This window comes from Rutidosis leptorrhynchoides, unplaced genomic scaffold, assembly GCF_046630445.1.
Source record: "Rutidosis leptorrhynchoides isolate AG116_Rl617_1_P2 unplaced genomic scaffold, CSIRO_AGI_Rlap_v1 contig214, whole genome shotgun sequence".
In the NCBI taxonomy this organism is placed as follows: Eukaryota; Viridiplantae; Streptophyta; class Magnoliopsida; order Asterales; family Asteraceae; genus Rutidosis; species Rutidosis leptorrhynchoides.
In genome coordinates this window covers 1-20,337 of record NW_027266463.1, presented here as the reverse complement: position 1 = coordinate 20,337, position 20,337 = coordinate 1, and the positions used below count along the sequence as shown (strand labels likewise).

The 20,337-nt window shown below is 32.7% G+C and overlaps 1 protein-coding gene and 1 pseudogene across 1 annotated transcript; both read left to right on the top strand.

The window, feature by feature from the left end:
• The first annotated feature begins 7,561 nt into the window (after positions 1-7,561).
• On the top strand, positions 7,562-9,651 carry LOC139881970 (uncharacterized; annotated as a pseudogene).
• Positions 9,652-11,096: 1,445 nt separating this feature from the next.
• Positions 11,097-12,374, top strand: LOC139881974 (26S proteasome non-ATPase regulatory subunit 11 homolog). Its single transcript, XM_071866357.1, has one exon. The coding sequence runs from the start codon at positions 11,106-11,108 to the stop codon at positions 12,372-12,374; it is 1,269 nt and encodes a 422-aa protein (XP_071722458.1). The 5' UTR covers positions 11,097-11,105.
• The last annotated feature ends 7,963 nt before the right edge of the window (positions 12,375-20,337 follow it).

Below are 20,337 nucleotides of genomic sequence, written 5' to 3'. Positions count from 1 at the left end.
AATAAAAATAGTAGTTAATAAATAATATTTTTATAAATCAAAAAATTAAGTTGTTGGTGCATCGAATTCGAACAAAATATGTATTAATTTGTATGATTTAGCTAAAACAACCCCTAATAAGAAGAGCGGCGAAGGTGATATCCCTGACGCTTGGATCAAATTAATCTTGTATATATATTGCAAAGTATACGTTAATGAAATTACATTTTATCCCAACATTCAATTCCTTTTGTGTGGACAACTTACATTTATATATATATTTTTTATTTTTGAAGAAATACATTTATATCTATATCTCAAATATAACAGCCTGAGCCGTGGGGTCTACTTGACTGCCAGATTACGACCGATTTGTAAATTGTTTAGAACGCGGACCAGGCGATTCTCCCCGTATATTACTTCTTTTCCAAAGAAACACATGTATTGGTCCAGTAAAAAAAAGTTATAATTTCAAAAAAATAAAAAATACTTTATTTATATATATATATAAATGAAAAAAAAATGAAATAACTGGTCAAACCGTAAAGAAACTAGGCTAATTTATTAAGGTAAAATATTAAAAGGTCGGTGGTTTGTATTGACTTTGTGTTAAAAATGGAGTAATGTTTTGGGAAGAGTACAGTGCGTAGTAACTTGTAATATTGTCAGATTGAAGCATCACGATTAATATTAACCCCTTAATTTAATTAATTAAGCATTGAGTAGTTATAACATTTTACATGTTACTTTCTATACTTAAAACAATCTTTGACTTTAAAGAAAAGAACATGACAATTGCGAGGCGCAACATGATCCGCAGTACTACTCCTGGTCCTGGCGTCCTGGTTGAATAAAAACTATCCAACCAATGTCAGCTACTCGAGAAATCGAATTAATATTCTTCAAAGTCAGAAAACAATTATCATAATCATTGAATCACGCGTTTTGATCGATAATAAATTTTAAATATCACATTTTTTATATAAATTTATAAATAATATGACATTTACCTAAAAATGTGACATTTAAATAGTACTATATACTTCTTCTTCTTTTTTTTTTTTTTTTTTTTCCATAAGGTACTGATGACTAATTGCATTGATTGGCATCATTAATTTCAACTACTACATGTATAAGCATATATATATATATATATATATATCAATCAGCCAGGAATGCATGTTTTGGATATTAACATTTAATGGAATATTGCTTTTTTTTTTCCTTTTTAATGTTAGAATATTGCTAAATGATTAGGTGGTTTCATTTCGAAGAATAATTGGAGGTACATGCCTTACATTCTTGATTCTCAATAAAAATATCTAAGTTATATATGTATCCATAGTTTTTTGAATGATTGGGCTAACAGATTAGTAAAACAGATCCAAACTATAAAATAAAAAAAGAGTGATTTGTTGGCTCTGTATAATTTGCTTAAACTTGTTCATATCCAATGAGCAATGACTTAATTAAAATAACCTCTACAAAATCAGAAGTTGGCGGCACCCTGTTTCACTCGTATATCGATTTGTGGTTACAACCTACTTATTATCTTCAATATAATGACTCTTCTAGCTAATTGCACTTTGCAGACAGAATTAAGTAATGTGAATCACAATTAATGAAAAAAATATGAAATACTACTTTTATCCCAAAATAAATGCAAATTTTTACATATAATTTATATTGAAAATTTTGCATCTATTTTGAAACGGAGGGAGTATATACTGTAGTTAATTTATGAAAACCATCTCTGAAGATGACATTTTTGAAGTTTTAGGAAGAAACTAATTAATCAGAGATACATATCATCAGATCCATATCTTCCTCCTTTCTTTTTTGTTTGTTTGTGACATATAACAATTGCTGCGATGCTACCATCATTACAAGCATGACAAATCAATATAGTCAACGTACCTCAGTCATCATCTGTAATTTAACTTTAAAAATGGAGTTAGAGTAATTAATTTCGCTTATTCATTGATCTAAAAAAAATCGCTTATTCAATGAAATATAAATTATTTAACATTTGAAGAAGTCGATCGGCATGTTTAGGTATTATTATTTTATACTAATGCTAGAATTGAACAAAATATATATATTTATGAAGAGAGATATAGCGAATCAATGAAAATGATCGTGGAAAGTGGCATTTACTTGACTTAGAGATATCATATATACTAATATAAATAAATAATTATCAAACAAAAATCTTAAGCTGCATGCGCTTATGCATGTAGCTGTTCGATTTTCATGACTTGCTTGGTAATCTCTGTACGTTTCTGAAATATTTTATTACTACCAACTAGAAGTAACTTACTTTCATCAATTAATTAAATATGCCTAGCTAATATAATATAATATAATGTATTTTATTTTAATTTCCTCATATTCAAAGTTCCGGGAACAGTCAAAAGATACCGTATTTACATTTGACTAAGATAAATATATAGTTCCATTAATATTTTTGTTCCACTTAAACGGTGATTAGTGAGTACTATTTGGGAATAACCTACTGTTAATTCGACTAAAATTAACGAGTACACACACACCTATCATCACGAAACAGATTCGTGGCCCATTTGTTATATTGGGCCGAAGAGTGTACAACAGAAGAAAGAACAAGGGGGTACTATCGTCAGCTCGTATTTGTCCTGTTTTTGCCAAGTTAATCGACATTTTGGTGACCCTGACCCATGATGCATTTGTGAATGGTCTTATGTGGATCTCATTAGATAAGTGATCCAACAATATCGATATTTTGTTTGTTGGCCACTTTCACTTCTTCTTCTTTTACTGGCTAATCCATCATCTTCTAATGAATATCGATTGAACACCTGCGCATGCTTTCGTTATAATTTCCTGTATCATTTTCCCAACAAATTGTTTTGTGGGAAAGGAAATTGAGAGTATAATTACAGAAATTCTAACTCTATAATTTAAATTTATTATATGTAAATTAGAGAAATCGAAATCCACCGCTATGCATCCTATCAACTATCTAGCCGGCTAAAATGTACTAGATATAAATTTTAACATATAATGTGTATGCTTCTATTTTTATAGAGGTAGTAAGTTATTTGATCGAACCGATCAATTTCAACCGGTCTTAATATAACCTCCCTTTCCTTACCCGCAATTCCGGATATATACCTAGATATTGGATTTTTACTTGGGAAAAAATTATACTTCTTTCGTCTCAAAATAGATGCAAATTTTTAATATAAATTATATGTAAAAATTTGCATCTATTTTGGAACGGATGTAGTATTTGCGTTAACCAACACCCGCTATAAAATAAACATGTGATACTCATGATTTTTTAAAACTTCTACATTTAAAGACATGTCTGGTTTATATTTTCTTTTTTGATATGTTAATAATAACTTTAATATAGCATTTTAAGATAATTAAATATGATATTATAATTTATTTTATAGTATTTTATATCTTGAGATGTATTGACAAATTCTTAATGAAAAAAAATTATAACCAAACATGTTTTTAATTTTAAAATATTTATAAATGCTAGTATATTTTTATTATTAGTGAATTTTGGTTGTAGAGCCACCTGTTAAGGTATAATGCAAGTTTTTGTCTTTTTATTCTGAAATCTATACGTAATAACAAGTGTATTTAAGCGTGACAATTATGCGGATTGCTCTGAAAATTAATTTGTGCAATTGTGCTCATATACAAGTTTTATTATGGTTTATAATCAGGACGCTGATAAGCTTAATTAAAAAAATGAATGTTAGTGCTTTGGTTTTCAGATTTAATTTTATAGACAATGAAAACAACATAATTGACTCATTTCAATAACATATTTTATTCTTAAATCGAATCTTGACATATTTACTCTACTTATTATTTCAAAATATAAAAATAAAATTGTAGAAGATTATAAGTCAAAAAAATTGCACCTGTTTTGTTTTATATATATTTCTAATTAAAATTTATGACTATTTTTTTAAAGATATGAACTTTCATCCTAGAAAGATTACCGACTTATATAAGATATTAATAATTAAAAACTTCGAATGAAACACCCCATATTGTCGTGAAATTAATGTTTGTGCACCCTCCTCTGTAAAGAGTATCACTTCCATTCTCCATGGAGAGTAAGAATGTATCTACTCAATTCCCATTCTCTGTAATGAGTATCAGTTCCACTCTCCATAGAAAATTGGGGTAATTAACTTAAACCATGTAATTTAAAAGGAGAAATTGTACGAAAACATGATTAACCAGCTGATATATCATTTGAAAATCGAGACCTGATTCTAATAATAATAATAATAATAATAATAATAATAATAATAATAATAATAATAATAATAATAATAATAATAATACAGTCAATCTCTATAAATTAATAATGTCGGGAACGTGAAATTTTATTAATTTTAGCGAGATATTAACTTATCGTATAAATTAATAATTTATAGAATTATTAATTTATAGAATATACATTTTCTATCTCTATAAATCTCTATAATGTGAATAGAAATTGATATATTTGAACATTAATTATATATTATATATTAATCATTCATAGACATATTTTTATTGATAAATCGTCGACGATTTTATCGACATCTTTTGGAAGATTTTGAAATTGAAAACTCAAATACAAAAAAGATTAATATTTTAGAAGAAATGAATCTTGCAATCTCAGTATGAAAAATAGATATCAACTCAAGTACTCTTGCTAATTGTTTTAAAAAATTGTAAACTTCGATTGGGAGATGGTTCCGAAAATCAAGAACAAATAGACAATTACGGCTTACACCAATTACATAATGTAATCGATCGATTGAACTATCATAACACAATGAATGTTGAAGATGTTTTGAACTATCAAGAAAATGATACGAGTATCCAGTTGTCTACGGATAAACAAATAATTAAGAGTGTTATGGAAAACAACAAAGAAGATGATATGGAAGATGATAGTGTGGAAGTAGAATAAATTTCGCGTAAAGATGCTCTTAAAATAACAATCACCTTACATCACTTCCTTTTACAATACAGGACCTTTACACCGAATTTTCTTAATATATTAAGAAAGATTAATGATGAGATTCAAGATGACATTAATTTTAAAAGAAAACAAATAACAATAGATTCGTATTTTCAAAAACATTTTTAATTTAATTATAAATTATATACAAAATATTTTGATGAATATAATGAATTATTAATTTATACGTCAAATATGATCTATATAAATTTAACTTTTTATATTATTTTATAAATTTAGTGAATTATTTATTTATACGTTTAGGGAAATTATTAATTTATGTTGTACTGTAATAATAATATCTCTTTGCATGCCTACTCTTTGGTTGGTTCTCTCTGTCTAGAGAAAGTAGCATTTGGAGCTTCCAAATTCCTAGACGCAACTGCTTAAAACTAGATAGTTAGTTACGGTTGGCCAAATATTTCGTCATCTATACATTAGATTTAGATGTATACTCCATAATCCATATTTAGGGATCTACATGTAAATTTGGAATCATATCTTAAATATTAGTTGCCCAATATCAACATGCGCTTCCATATTTGAGTGTAGTTATAGAATTAATGGTCATTTTTAGTGAAAAGACAGATGTGTCAATCTCTTTTAATCAATTGATCTTAGGTTTCCGCTACATCTTTAAACCAAAAGCACTAAATCACATAGAACGATATAGCAGATTTTTTTTATTTTTTTTAATACGTACGTGTTTTGGAGTATTAATTTAATAAGTAAAATAGACTCCATTTGAAAGAATACTGGTCGTCATTATATGTTGAATGCCATAATCAGACGATTTAAAATATAAGGTGTAATTTTCATGTAGATAGACTAATCAAGTGTAGAAAGAAAAATACAAACGATATTTTCGTGGTTCGAAATCAATACGAAATCTATGTCCACAGGACCTCGTCCAGAACTGTTTCACTATAATGAGAATTACAAGTACAATTGGAATTTCTCTAAGCTAATAATCAGTTAGACCTCACCTAAATTTTTTTTCGCAATTTCTAAGTGAAAGTACTCTACTTCTTACACCGACAAGTGTATAGAATTTTCCTAAAGTAACAATAAGCTAGACCTCACCATAATCCCTCTCTGAATAGAGCACTTCTATAACCAGCTCGACTATAGGATCCGTTTTTTTTAAAGAAGAATAATTTGTCCGTTTTTTTTCACTTGTAGATAATTCCTTGATAGAATAAATAAGTGATCTAATCAGTTCAATGAAACCCTAACACAAAAAACTATGAATACCTCGTAAGTTATTCTCGATAGATGACGATCCGCTCTTGTGTTGACAATAGACGCGACGATATTTCCGTTTGAATACTCTTAAATATTGGCGTGAACAGTATCCGGTGCCGGATGAATAATATTCTGTGAACAGTACCGATGAACAGTGTCGCATGAACAGTATTTTCTGCGTGAATATTTCTGTTAAGTGAACAGTGTTTCATGCGCATACTTGTAGGATTTCTTCAATGACTCCAAATAAAAATTTTTATGATATTTTTTGTAGGAAAATAATATATTTTCCTAATTTATCTTGATTCAAATCTTCACGATAATATTTCTAATCGATTTTAATCAAAAATAATAAACCAATTAATATGATATTGATTCGGTCAAATAATCATGTCATTACACTACTCATATGTGATTATTTTAAATTTTATTCATCATGTGTGATTATTTAATACTTCACCCGACTAAAGATCGAGTTTATCGAAGATTTATGAGTACGTGTATTTTTCAATTGGACTTATGATACAGTTACTTCGGTTTTGTTGATTTATTCTTTTGCATGCCTTTTCTGCGCCTTGTCAGACTTTCACTCCGCTAGCTAAATAAATCACCCTTAACAATATTTTACTTATAAGCTAATTTTAAATTTTAAGTTGATTTTAAAAATTTTGACTTATTCTACCGTTTCGTATCTTGACAGTTAAAACGAAAAATTAATCACATAATATTTCGGATATAACAATGCTCGAGCATATCTAAAAGTTTCGAGTTGATGATAATTCATATGGGATTGAATCCTACAACTTCTCAATATGTTAATTCCTGTGGGAAATTTTTACTTTTGAACTTAATTTAGATATATAATATTGTCAATGTCATGTGTTGCATTGTTATTTTATCTCTTTAATCAAATGTATTAATTTAGATTACATTAATTTAGATGAGACAGATTTTGAACATAAAGTAGATTAATTAGTAGAAGCACTTCAAAAGTATTATCTTCCCCCGGCTTTAACTAGTACGAAATTGTACAGCTTTTTCATAAAAATATAATACGAATGAAAAGTATACTACAAATAAAAAATTATCCTCCACTTAACATTAAAGAAGTTTACCCTAGTGCGAGACAAATACTAATTTAGTAATAAAGTTAAAAAATTAAAGGATATTTCAGGAATTGTGATCCAAAAAGTCTTGCACGTTCCTTTCTCCACAGACCTTATAAATACTAGAAGAAAGCTTGCTAGCCAGAGATAAGTTATATATCTCAAATAATAAACTAGAAATTAAAGAAGTGAGACAGAAAAAAAAAAAATGGAATGGAAAAATTGGTGTTTAGATGCGATTCTGGTTCCTTTAGGGTTCTTGCTGAGCGTAAGCTACCATGCTTACTTGTTTCGCAAGGTTCGAACACATCCTTTCTCCACCATCGTTGGAACCAATGCCGAGGGAACAAGATTTTGGGTCTCCGCCATGATGAAGGTATGCTTGTACACATCACCTTCAGTATATATATTATCAGTTCTCTTAAAAAATGAAGTTGCTCTAGATTAAAAAATAATACTACCTCTATATTAAAATACATGATGTTTTTATTTTTTAGATTGATTCATCAATTTATGTATTCATATGCTATAAATTGACTAAATACAGAAATTAATGAATGAATCTAAAAATTTAAAAATATCATGTATTATGATACGGAGGGAGTAATATATACTCAGACAACTACTCATTTGAAGAACACAAATTAAACATGGACATGATGAATAATTTGTGTTCATTTATCCTTCACAGATGATTATTTGCTTAACATTGAACGTCGTAGATTCCTTTGTATTCTCATTTAATTTAATTATTACAGTAGTTCCTAAACTAAATCTCGAAAAATTTAATCATCTGAAATAGTTCCAAACTTGGGAAATTTGATATCTATTTTATCTAAACATAGAAGCTATGGAATGATGAATTCGATCGAAATTAATCATTAGTTGTTGTTGAATATATTTTTTCAACATAACGTGCATACACACACCATGGTCAATATGTGATGAGCTAGCTATAGAGTCATTTTGGTAGCAATTAAATCGTGTTCATATCAGAGAAAGACTTGATTAAAAAAACAAGTAATCTTGGTATCGAATTATAGATATGAAATCATTAATATCGGAAAGTTTAGTGAATGGCATCGTACGCATGGACTGGTTTACTAATTAAGTACGATAATTAAATATCTATTATGGTTGTTACCAACCGTCACTATACTAATTTAAGCTAGAGTTTGAAAAAAAAGAAAGAAAGAAAAAAAAAGTGTTTTGTCGCTGTTCATATCCAAACAATATATATGTAGATATATTGGATCTTCTCTTTTTTCTTTGTGAGTTTTAGGTCGACACTATTTAAATAGCTAAACATATTGACCGCTAGCCACCTTCTTTCCCACCCATTAAAATTATAAATTGATTGGAATCTGACAGTGCAAATTCACATTTCAATAATTTTTTTTTGATAGATAAAACATTTCAATTATTAACAATCATGAATATCCATTAATGATATTAGCTATAGGAACTTCTACTCATCATCAATTTTATTTAGACATAATAAATTAAAAAATCCCTAGTTATATATATACGAATTGAAAAAGGATTTCATGATACAGATTACGATGCTAGGTTTTTTATTTTTTATTTATTTATATATATATATATATATATATAAAAGCTTTCTAAGAATTAAGTATGTCAAGCTAGGTTAATTTTAACTCATTAGCCATGAGTACTTTACCAAGTTTTTCTAATTATCAATTAATTAGAAGGTAAATAAATATTTTCTTTTTTACAGGACAACGAGAAGAAGAGCATATTGGCTGTACAAACCCTAAGGAACGCAATAATGGGATCAACCCTAATGGCTACAACTTCAATCCTCTCAGTGCAGGCCTAGCCGCCATAATCAGCAGCACATATAGTGTCAAAAAGCCGTTGAACGACGCCATTTACGGCGCTCATGGAGAATTCACGGTGGCTATAAAATACTTGACGATCCTCTTCATGCTTCTCTTCTCATTTTTATGCCACACTCAAGCTATAAGGTTTATAAACCAAGTCAACATTCTCATTAACATGCCACCGGCGCCGGTATCTGCTAATCCGAACATAATCACGCCGGAGTACGTGAGCGAGCTGTTGGAGAAAGGGTTTTTATTGAATACGGTAGGGAACAGAGTGTTCTACACTACTGTCCCGCTCTTGCTTTGGATTTTTGGGCCTGTTTTGGTGTTACTGTTTTCAGGAATTACGGTTCTAATGCTTTACAAAGTTGATTTCGTGGCTGGGAGTTCATCTGGCCAAAAAGGAAAAGTTGAGAATTTAAATACCAGTGATGATGTAAACTTTGTTTGATTGATATATAAATGATATTGAATCATATTTCAAATAGAGTGTAATATATTTTTTTTAATTTCTATGAATTATTAATTTATGATTTTCTTGGAATAAAAAATTATAAAAAAATCTCCCGAAAAATTATTATCTTATTAATTTATCGAGTTTTTCAATTTTTTATATTGGTTCAAATGGGAACCGGATAAATTTATTATTTTAGAAAATTTATTAATTTATCGAGTATTAATTTAAAGAGTTTCTACTTACATTACTATGTTCAGAATCCAACATAAACTAGGCCCATCAGAATATTCAAACAAACGTTCGTGGCCCACTTGAATATGGGCCTGGAAATCAATAGACATATTACATGATGGGTATAATAGTAATTCCACATCTGTCTTGATTTTCAAGCCAAACGAACGACATTCTCTATTTCTCTTCTTCTTCGCTTTATATGTCTGGTTGTAAAAGAAGTGTCCCATCTATAATTCCCAGTGTGTTAGAATTGCCCATTGTTTTGATCTAAATCGATAAAGGTTAGTTCATCTTCTCTTACTCTTCTGTTGTGAGTTTTGTTGGTTCAATCGAAATTTTCTGGATCTGTATGATATGAGTAGTAGCTTTACTTTTTATTTTCAGCTGTGTCAAGATCTGCGACTATAATCTTGTCTTGGAATTTCACTGTAGTCTTTAGTTCTGGTATTCAATCTATTGAATGACTGCAAACTTAAAATTCCTTTCATGGACGACAGGGAATAGTGTGTAGTTAGTCCCTCAATAATGTCACTGGACATAGGAAATTTGACTCGTAAATCAATAAATCATTCGTCTTTTCATAAACCCAGATTAATATTTCTACTGTATACTGATTTCCAATTCCATCCAGCAAAAATTTGTCTGCGGAATTATTGGGAAATCGGGTTTCATTTGGACTTCGGCATTCTTGTTGATGTGTGCACTAGGATGGTTTTATCCTTGATTTAACTGCGTGCTCTAATTGAGTAGTGGAATTCCATGGGCCAGTGATACTCGCGGAGCTCAAATTGAATTTTTCGGCTGAACAAGGGCTTTAGATTTAAGATGTGTTTTCTTGTCTTGACAATATCAGATGAAGATTTTAGCTTTCTCTATTATTTCCACCTGCAAACTCTGTGATATGAACTGAAACATAAATGCTTGATTACTTGAAGTCTGAGATTGGATCGGATTAGCTTTAATTTCAGTTTGTCATCTATTCGCGTCAAGGGGCTGCTCTCTCTTTTTTCCTCTGATATAGAGGGAAATGTGTCAAGTTAAGACTGCTAGATGTTAATGCATATGATATTCATCTAAGTTACTTGAGGCTTAGACGCCAGTTTGCGTTTTTTTCATTGGCTTGCTGCTATTTTACTCAGAAATGTTCTGTCTCATTGATGTTTCTCCATGTTAGATGATGTGATATTCTTATTCTGCTTATTCTTGCAGTAGCCATGTCTTCTTCATACCTTCCTGCTACAACAGAACAACTTGATCTTGCTATTGAAGCCAAAAGCCCGACGGAGGCGATTTCAATATATTACCGTATACTTGAAAGCCCTTCATCGTCCCCAGATGCGCTCCGCATTAAAGAACAAGCGATCACCCTCCTCTCTGACCTTCTAACTCAAGAAAACAGGGCAGAGGATCTTTGTACACTTCTTCTCATTCAGTTGAGACCTTTCTTCTCTTTAATCCCAAAAGCTAAAACTGCCAAAATCGTAAGGGGAATCATCGACTCCGTTGCCAAAATTCCTGGAACATCCAATCTCCAAATTACCCTTTGCAAGGAAATGGTGAAATGGACCCTTGAAGTGAATCGTACATTTCTGAGGCAGAGGATCCAGGCAAGACTCGGCGCCCTACTGATGGAGCAAAAGGAATTTGTAGAGGCTTTGGAACTTCTTTCTGGGCTTATCAAAGAAGTTAGAAGGTTGGACGACAAACTATTACTTGTTGACATAGACTTGTTGGAGAGTAAGCTACATTTCTCATTAAGAAACCTTCCAAAGTCAAAAGCTGCTCTTACAGCTGCAAGGACAGCTGCAAATGCTATATACGTTCCGCCAGCTCAGCAGGGCACCATCGACTTGCAAAGTGGGATTCTCCATGCTGAAGAGAAGGATTACAAAACAGCTTACAGCTACTTTTTTGAAGCATTCGAGGGTTTCAATGCTCTTGATGATCCAAGGGCTGTTTTCTGCCTCAAGTATATGTTGCTTTGCAAGATCATGGTGAGCCTAGCTGATGATGTTGCTGGAATCATCTCTTCTAAGCCGCTTAAGTACATGGGACCCGATTTGGACGCCATGAAAGCCGTCGCTGATGCTCATTCGAAACGATCCTTGAAGTTGTTTGAGAGCGCGTTGCGTGATTACAAGGCCCAGCTAGAGGAAGATCCGATTGTCCACCGACATCTTTCTTCCTTGTACGACACGCTTCTGGAGCAAAACTTATGCAGGCTGATAGAGCCATTTTCAAGAGTCGAGATTTCACATATCGCTGAGCTGATAGAATTGCCGATTGATCACGTGGAGAGGAAGTTGTCGCAAATGATATTGGACAAGAAGTTTTCTGGTACGTTGGATCAAGGAGCCGGTTGCCTAGTCGTATTCGAAGATCGGAAACTGGATGCTATTTATCCCGATACACTTGAAACCATAGCCAATATGGGCAAGGTTGTTGACAGCCTCTTTGTGAGGTCTGCCAAGATCATGGCATGAGATACTCTCTCTTTCTTTGATGCTTGCTTGTTGGTTTACTTACTTTTTCACTGCTCATCTATTCTAAACTGATCGTGTAAACTTTTGTTCTTGGGCATGGGCCTAGCTAGTGACTATTTCTTGGAGTTGCTCCTACTCATTCAGGCCTTGTGTATTTTGGTACTATTTATTAATTAATCTTAATTCTGCCATATTCAAAAAATTTAATTTAAAATGCAATGGAGTTTAAATTATTATTATTTTGTCTAAACTTTTCTCTAAGATATGACGTTCATGGAAAAGGTATTTGATCATCAGAATATATGATTTACTTTAAGACTTGTCGATGCTTAAGTGTTACATATTTATGTAGTTGAAATTGACGTGTGATATCACTATTATTATAGTATATATATATATATATTCTATAATCTCAAGAAATAATGCATGTTTTCAAAGAAATCTATGCTATTTGGGCGGTAAGAAATTAGTATAATTGAATTGACGGTGCATTTTGAACCATCTAGTCTACTCTACTAACATAATTGAATAAATGTCATTCTCAAATTTTGTCACGATCGAGCTACGTTGAAGAATTATATTTTTAAATTAAAATGAAAAGCACTGGAGAGGGTCTCTTTCGTTATACATTAGAAATATGATAAGTGTATATGATTTCATACCATATATAAGTAACATAAATATTTAAAATAAAAAAAAGTTTATTTTTATAATAATAATAATAATAATAATAATAAAATATTCAAATAATAATAGTAATAATCATGGAATATTCCAAACTTGAACCCACAACCTTTGTTCATTTTCTGTAAAAACAATGAAAATAATCTAGAAGAAGAAGTGTTTAAAGCATGTGTCCAGATAACTCCGTCCAATCTTATTTTAGTTTATTTTTGGTAAATGTCGCTTGCGGATTGGTTGTATACTTGTAAGGTTTTTTTACATGCGGATTAATTTCATGGGATTCAAGACGGGTTACAGATTTGATCGGACTAGGTTTTGAGCATTGGTTTTTCGAAACCCACAGTGTTTTTGGACGGAATGATTTGAATGGCAGGATTAAGGAATCAAATCCTTTCAAACTTTTGGATTATAGGATTCGAACATGGTGTTCGAGCACAAATGATCTAGCTATCCCTAATTTGTCAAAACAAGAGAAACTCGATTATCAACAAGAATTTATTAGTTCTGTATTGACATTCCAAAACAAAACAACAGAAATTTTATCAACAAGAACTTGTTAGTACTGAATTGACATACCACTACAGCAAAGTTTAACAACATTATCCAACATTAGCAAAAACTTAAAACAGTTTCACAGTCATCCAAACAGTTTTCCCAATTCATCACCTTCTTCTACGGTCAACTAAGAATCTTACATATGCTTCTCTTTTCTCTGGCTCGATCGACCAAAACATTTGCACACCATCTTGTCTGTCATTATCAAATACAATGCAGGCACCCATTGATCCAACATTTTGAAGCTATCCATCTTAACCAATTTAGCCTACAAAAAATACAACAAACACAATGCAATTAAAGCAAAAATGATTATGAAGTTGGATCAGTGGCAATGGAAATACAAGCAACAATCACAATGCAATTAAACGAGCAATTTACCGTTATGTTTGTTTTACGTTTCACTCTCTTCTCGTCAAAACTAAAATGATCCCTTAGAATGAAATTCAGGTTCTTCTAAGTTTTGTTTTGCTCAGTAAAACATTGTTTCATGCTGTTGCTGAATTGTTTCACTTCAATCTTCTTCTTCCTATTTCTATCATTTTCCCCCAAAACAATTATACTGTCACTTAACATCTTCCTCTTCAAGGGAATTGATTTGTAATCAATTGGACCATCATTCATGTTCTCCTTCTGTTTATACAGGGTTTCTACAACAATCTCCTCCTCAGACAACATCTTCTCATTCTGCTTCTTAGGGGTGTCCACAACAATCTCCTCCTCAGCCAATATATTCTCATTCTGCTTCTCAAGGGTCTCTACAACAATCTCGCTCTCTACCAATAACTTCTCCTTCAACTTATCAGTGTGTCCAACATCAATTGGACAAGCCACTTTCCGATCAGTTTTCGAGTTAGGTTTCGAATTAAGGACATAATGGGGGTTGAGAAGTATTTGAGCGTCTACGGCCTATCCGAGCCTAGCGAGGCTCATCACAAAGTCGAGCGGCTACGTGGTGGATCTCAAGTCTAGAGAGGAAAGTGTCCGACTTCTAGAGAGAGTGTGCAAATGTCCTCAATCTCTTATGTGTCTCTAAGTGTAAGTCTTGGCTTACTTTGGACATCTGAGAGGGGTTTTTATATAGGGGAGACCTTTAGATTTGACTTGGACTGTCAGTGCTGAAAGCGACCTGTACAGTTTTGAGGTCGTAGGTCTCTTCGGCTTTGGGCTCTTCGGCCTATTCGGGAGGGCGAGGCCGGCGGTGTCCGTGCACTCGGGCGTGTATCTTTCAAAGAGACGGAGCCGCCGCACGTACCTGGCCGATCCCCAGCCGGAGAAACCTACGACGACACGATCCAAATTACCTAAAAGTCCTCATGCCGTATCATTTGCCCCTTTCTTGCAGGAAAGCGTACAGTCTCGTGGAAGAAATACAGCTCGTCGTGGGCTTTTATTGGACTCGTGGGTCTCGTTCAAGCCTGGAGCCGTATCCTTTTGCTTCGGTTGTATCTGTTTGGCATAGGCCTTGGCCTTGCCCCGATCGATGTGCCCCTGAGCCTCCGTCAGCGTGAGGGTCTTACTCGTAACTCGAGGAAGGTGACCACGGAGCCGAAATTGTTGACGTCTTCCATTAGAGCTGCGTTGCCAGTAGGTACGGCTTCATGGTTGTGTTGGATCTGTGGTCGTGTTGTAAGTGATGGTTGTTCGAGCTCCTAGACTCCTTTTAAGAATGAAGCCGAAACCTGGAGGACTTTTTTCTAGGATTCCAACGCGTTGGGCTTGGTTCTTAAGGGGCAATTCAGAAGTTTGGTCGGTTGTCAGCTTTCGAAATGTCGTGTCGGGGCTAAGAATGATGCCGGGGTCTGCCATCAATGGGATCCGACTTCTATTCGCGTTTCGATACTGGGGCCTGGGCAGAGGTCAGATTCTGTTGGATGGCAGACTGGTGCAGTCTTGGCATCGAGGCGGCGCTGGGACACTTGATTGTCAAAGGATTACTCGTCTGAAACTTTGCTGATTGCTTGTCCTTTACATTATGAAGCTAACAAGGTGATTTTTGGTGATGAGAGGGATGAGTCCGCCGAGCTCTCCGACCGAGGCCATACCCTTTCCAAGGATAAAGGGAAGAGGAAGGGCGGATTCTCTTTACTCTAAATTCGGGGTCATGGCGTATTCTATCTTGAAGCTATCTGGACTGTTGAGGATTACTCCGGATCCATTTCCTAACTCATTCAAAGTGCCATCAAAGAACATTCTCCGGCATTCTGCATATAGCCCTCTTTCCGATAGCGGAGCTCTAGGGAGGTCAACCATTCTGGCTCCTTGTTTGGCATGGTGCACTCCACGATGAAGTCTGCCAGGGCTTGGCCTTTAATGGCCGGTCGGGAATGGTAAGATATATCGAATTCGCCCAACTCTATTGCCCAATTGATTATGCGACCGCTGGATTTGATGTCATGGATAGGGATGGCAATGGAGGGGTTCAGGGCGGATAGTACTATCTCCACCCCCGTATCCATTTAGAATAATCAGTCTCCATCTCCGTCTCCATATCCGTGACGTGTAAAAAATTACACCCGTCCTCATATCCATGTCAGGTAACGGATACCCACGGATATCCACGGATTTTTATATTCATCGGTTTTTGCGGAAATTTGAAATTAAATAAGTAAAAGAATATCAATAAAATTAATTGGAAACTATTTTATTCATTAAACAATGATAGCTATATTATTTGAACATTATACTAAATATTTTCAAAATAAAATTGACATAACTTGATAAATAATAGAAAGTCGCTATAGCTATCTTTTTATTGAATTGAAAAACAAGACATAAAATAAGAATAACGAGAACTTGTATCGAACTTCAAATATTCTCTACTAGTTCCGAAGCTTACATGACTTCCAATAGTCACGTAAGTGTGAAGTGCCTTGCTTAGGATCGCAAGCTTTTTCTGGTAATAGTTGCAAATTGCCTTCACGATTCCATCTATCTTTTGCCTCTTGAAGTGATTCCAAACATCTGATTTCTTTTGGGGGTTTCGGCCTCATCTTCCATAGGAACTTGAAATTGAGTTTCTTCGACATTTTCATTGTCCACCGGAATTGGATATTCATTGCTACTCATGGTCGTATAATTCTCCATAGACATGCTGTAAAATGATAAAATTGTAACGTACGCGACCTAAATCGACTTTTGTTTATAAATAATAACGTCTATTAGTGACGTTGATTTTATTTTCGCGTAAAAGTAAATGAGAGTAATGAGTGTTTAAATAATTTATGTCGATAAATAAAATTTTCGGTACTTTATCTACGATGAATGTAGGGTATAATACCCGAAACGTGCGGTATTATACAAGTGAAAGAGACGGAAGTATTTAATTAGAGAGACGACTACGACGTCTATTTTGTTTTATTTATTTATTTCTCTTCTTTCTTGACTTTACTTTTCCTTCCTTCACTCTCGATCGTTACTTACACGAGAGCCTAGCCTAGCATTGTCTGCTATTTCACCCTAAAAATTTACATTCTACTCACTACACTCACGGTAATGATCATCGCCATCACTAACATTCTATATATAATTCTCTTCGGCATTCATTAGAGACACAGAGAGAGCAAACACATCAACAACACAGCCAATAAATTTTTCTTCAAACACAGTCCATACTACAGTTCCATTTCATTACAAAACCAACTCTAAACTCCATGAAAATCTCTCCGTAACAAGCTACGGGAGTTAACAGTATAATTACACGAAGAAAGACACTAATTAATTACTCTGCCAAATTTCGATCAACCCAGAAAAATCTCAAAATAAATTATGCTAAACTAGAGATTACAAAGATCATTTTCCGTCAAAGGGGCATACCGTTTTGACGACCGGAAACCGCCGTAACAGAGCCGAGAAGTTTCGGTGTTGAAATCGGACCGAGCGTTTTCCGATCGAGTTTGAACGCCAAACACACCCAGGGACTCCGGCGACTTCGTTCGAGCAGGAGCCGACGTAATTGGAGGCCACCGGAGCCACTGTAAGTTAACGAAAACCACATTTCCTGTACGTTTTTCATTCCAAAATCAGTGTAGAAATTATTCCCATCAACCATATAATAACATATATAAAGATTGGAACTTGAATCGGAGATTTAACAAAGTTTCACCGAAACTAAAAAGTGAAATTAAGAGAAGACGAGAAGGAATTGGAGGAAACTAACCCTTTAATCGTGATCCTCTCGTCAAGATGAAGAGATCGGTATGTAGCACGACCTTTGCCGTCGCCGGAATCGTCCGGACGGACGGTAGGCAGAGAGAGCGCGCGGTGGAGAGAATTTCGTCGACGACGAATGAAGAAGGAAGAAGAAGAAACTGTTTATATCATAAAAATATGATTAAATTACTATAATAACCTTAACTGTTCAAACTATCTATAGAATAACCAAACAGATTATTCGGTCAACTAAAAAGTCTAGGGGTAGGAAGGTATTTTCCATAGACAAACCTAGTTAAATGTCAGTTATAACCTTCTGTTCTTAAAGTATTTACATATTTATTAACGCGTCAAAATAAAGTCAAAGGCCCTTTCTAGTCATTTGACTAATCCGAACCTGATTTTATATATTAAAGTAATATATTTATTTTCCGAAGCTAATAAAATCATTTTACTTATCCAAAAATTATGAAATTATTACAGTAAGCTTATTATATTATTTTGAACAAAATATCAAAAATTCAGAATTTTTGGAAAACAGATTTATTTTATTTACATTTTTGTGTTAATAAGATTAATAAAAACATAATTAGGTGTTTCTAAAATTAATTAAAGCTACGTTTTAATTAATAAAATTTTACAAAATGACAGAATATTATTATTTGTTATTTGGAATATTCTGTAACAATTTAAAAATATTTTTCTGTTATATAAGTATTTAGTTTAATTGAGAGAATGATTTAAAGATAAATATTAATGAATTTAATAAATGTTTTCGTTAGAGAATAAATCAAATACTTACAAAATTAAATTCTGGAAAATTTATTAAATACTAAATTATGATTTGTTAATCTGTAAAATCTTAGTAAAATATTTATTCGTCAAAATAAACATTTCTCATTAAGTAACAAATTAATCGATTAAATCGCGTATAAGAAATCTAACCGAGCGATACGTACGAAATTCAATTGTAGTATTTTATTTCGACGTCAATAGTTTAGAATGTATGTTAACGTATTGTCGATGTCAATAGGTTGATAAGTTACGTGGATCGAGGTAAGGACGATTCGACAAGTATACTGTGAGTTTTATTATAATGTCATTATAGTATGTTATAAGTATATGTTTGATGATTGCTTTAAGACCACTATGCCTTACTCATTACTTATACATGATTTATGATTTCTACGTTTTCTTGTATGGCATAGTTATTTTAAAAACTAAATAGCCGTAGATGGCCTGGAGACCTTCAAATGAAGAAATTGTTTACTTATGATTATATATATGATTATAGAAGTTTTATATATAAATTCTAATATTATACATTGAATTTATATAAATAAAGAAATGTTATTAAGTATATAAGGAAATGTTATTAAGTAAAGTATTTATGTATAAGAACCCAAAATACACTGTTTTAACTGATCTCGAAGGAATGATCAGTATGTAAGTACTAGGCCTCGAAGGAATGGCCCGTGTTTAGTCTGCGCAGATAGTACGTCATGGTTAGGTACTTGTTTGCGTACCGTGATAGGTAGATCACTACGGTAGCTAGCTACTACTGTAGGAATTCATCTATCATTTTTCACTGATAGGGTTCATAAATAAATTCTGTTGTTTTTCAGAATTACTATAAGTCAAATCATTTACAACATGTTCTATACTCTATTGATAAGTATTATAAAATGATTCATTTCTTTTATTAAAGAAAACGTAATGGATTATAATAACTCTCACTAAGCAAATAGCTTACGGATTTCTACAAAACCTATTATTTTCTCCAGGTTGATTATTAGTACGAAGTCTATTTCGGCAGCTATTTCCTTCTGCTTTCCAGCTTTCAGAATAAGGTCGGGCTCTTGGCAATCTTGGCATATTAGGGCTCTATCGCGTGATTTCTATTTCTATTATTGTATAATTATGTTTCCGCTAAAACTAATACCTTAAAAACGTGTGTTTATTTATAATAAAATGGATGTTTTATTAAAAGGATTAATGCTCAAGTGGCCACGTCTTCCGTCTCGACAAGGGGTCGGAGGGTGGGCGCCAAAAAATATTTTAATAAATCAAATCGTTATAGAATACATAGAAAGAGACAAATTAGAGAGAAAACAAAAAAAAGCTAACCTTGAAGCAAGTCCACCAACAGAGATATTAGAGACAAAGACGATATTATAAAAGAAAGAGCTTAATACTAGTGGGATACTTAGTTAGTCTTGTACGATGGGTATATATATACTTGTTTTGGAAAATCAATAATAATATCAATCAACTATAAATTTGGTATTCTAAGCATAATTTTGTATCAAATTGCATGAATGGACTCAAATCAAGGAGTTCATATATTTTGACTAATCTAAAGTATTTAATTGTACAAATTATGTACATAACAATTCCAATGTACCCGAATAAAAAATATATAATTATACATATATATTAAATATAATAGTTAGAGCGGATATTCATGGACATATCCGCTGATAAAATTTCATATCCGTCTCCACCTCTATTTTTGAAGCGGATATTTTTTTCTATCCGTCTTCACACCATGGGGATTTTTTACCCTCCAAAT

Excerpts from the sequence above, each read along its gene's own strand:
- LOC139881974 (XM_071866357.1), top strand. The coding sequence starts at position 11,106 with ATGTCTTCTTCATACCTTCCTGCTACAACAGAACAACTTGATCTTGCT.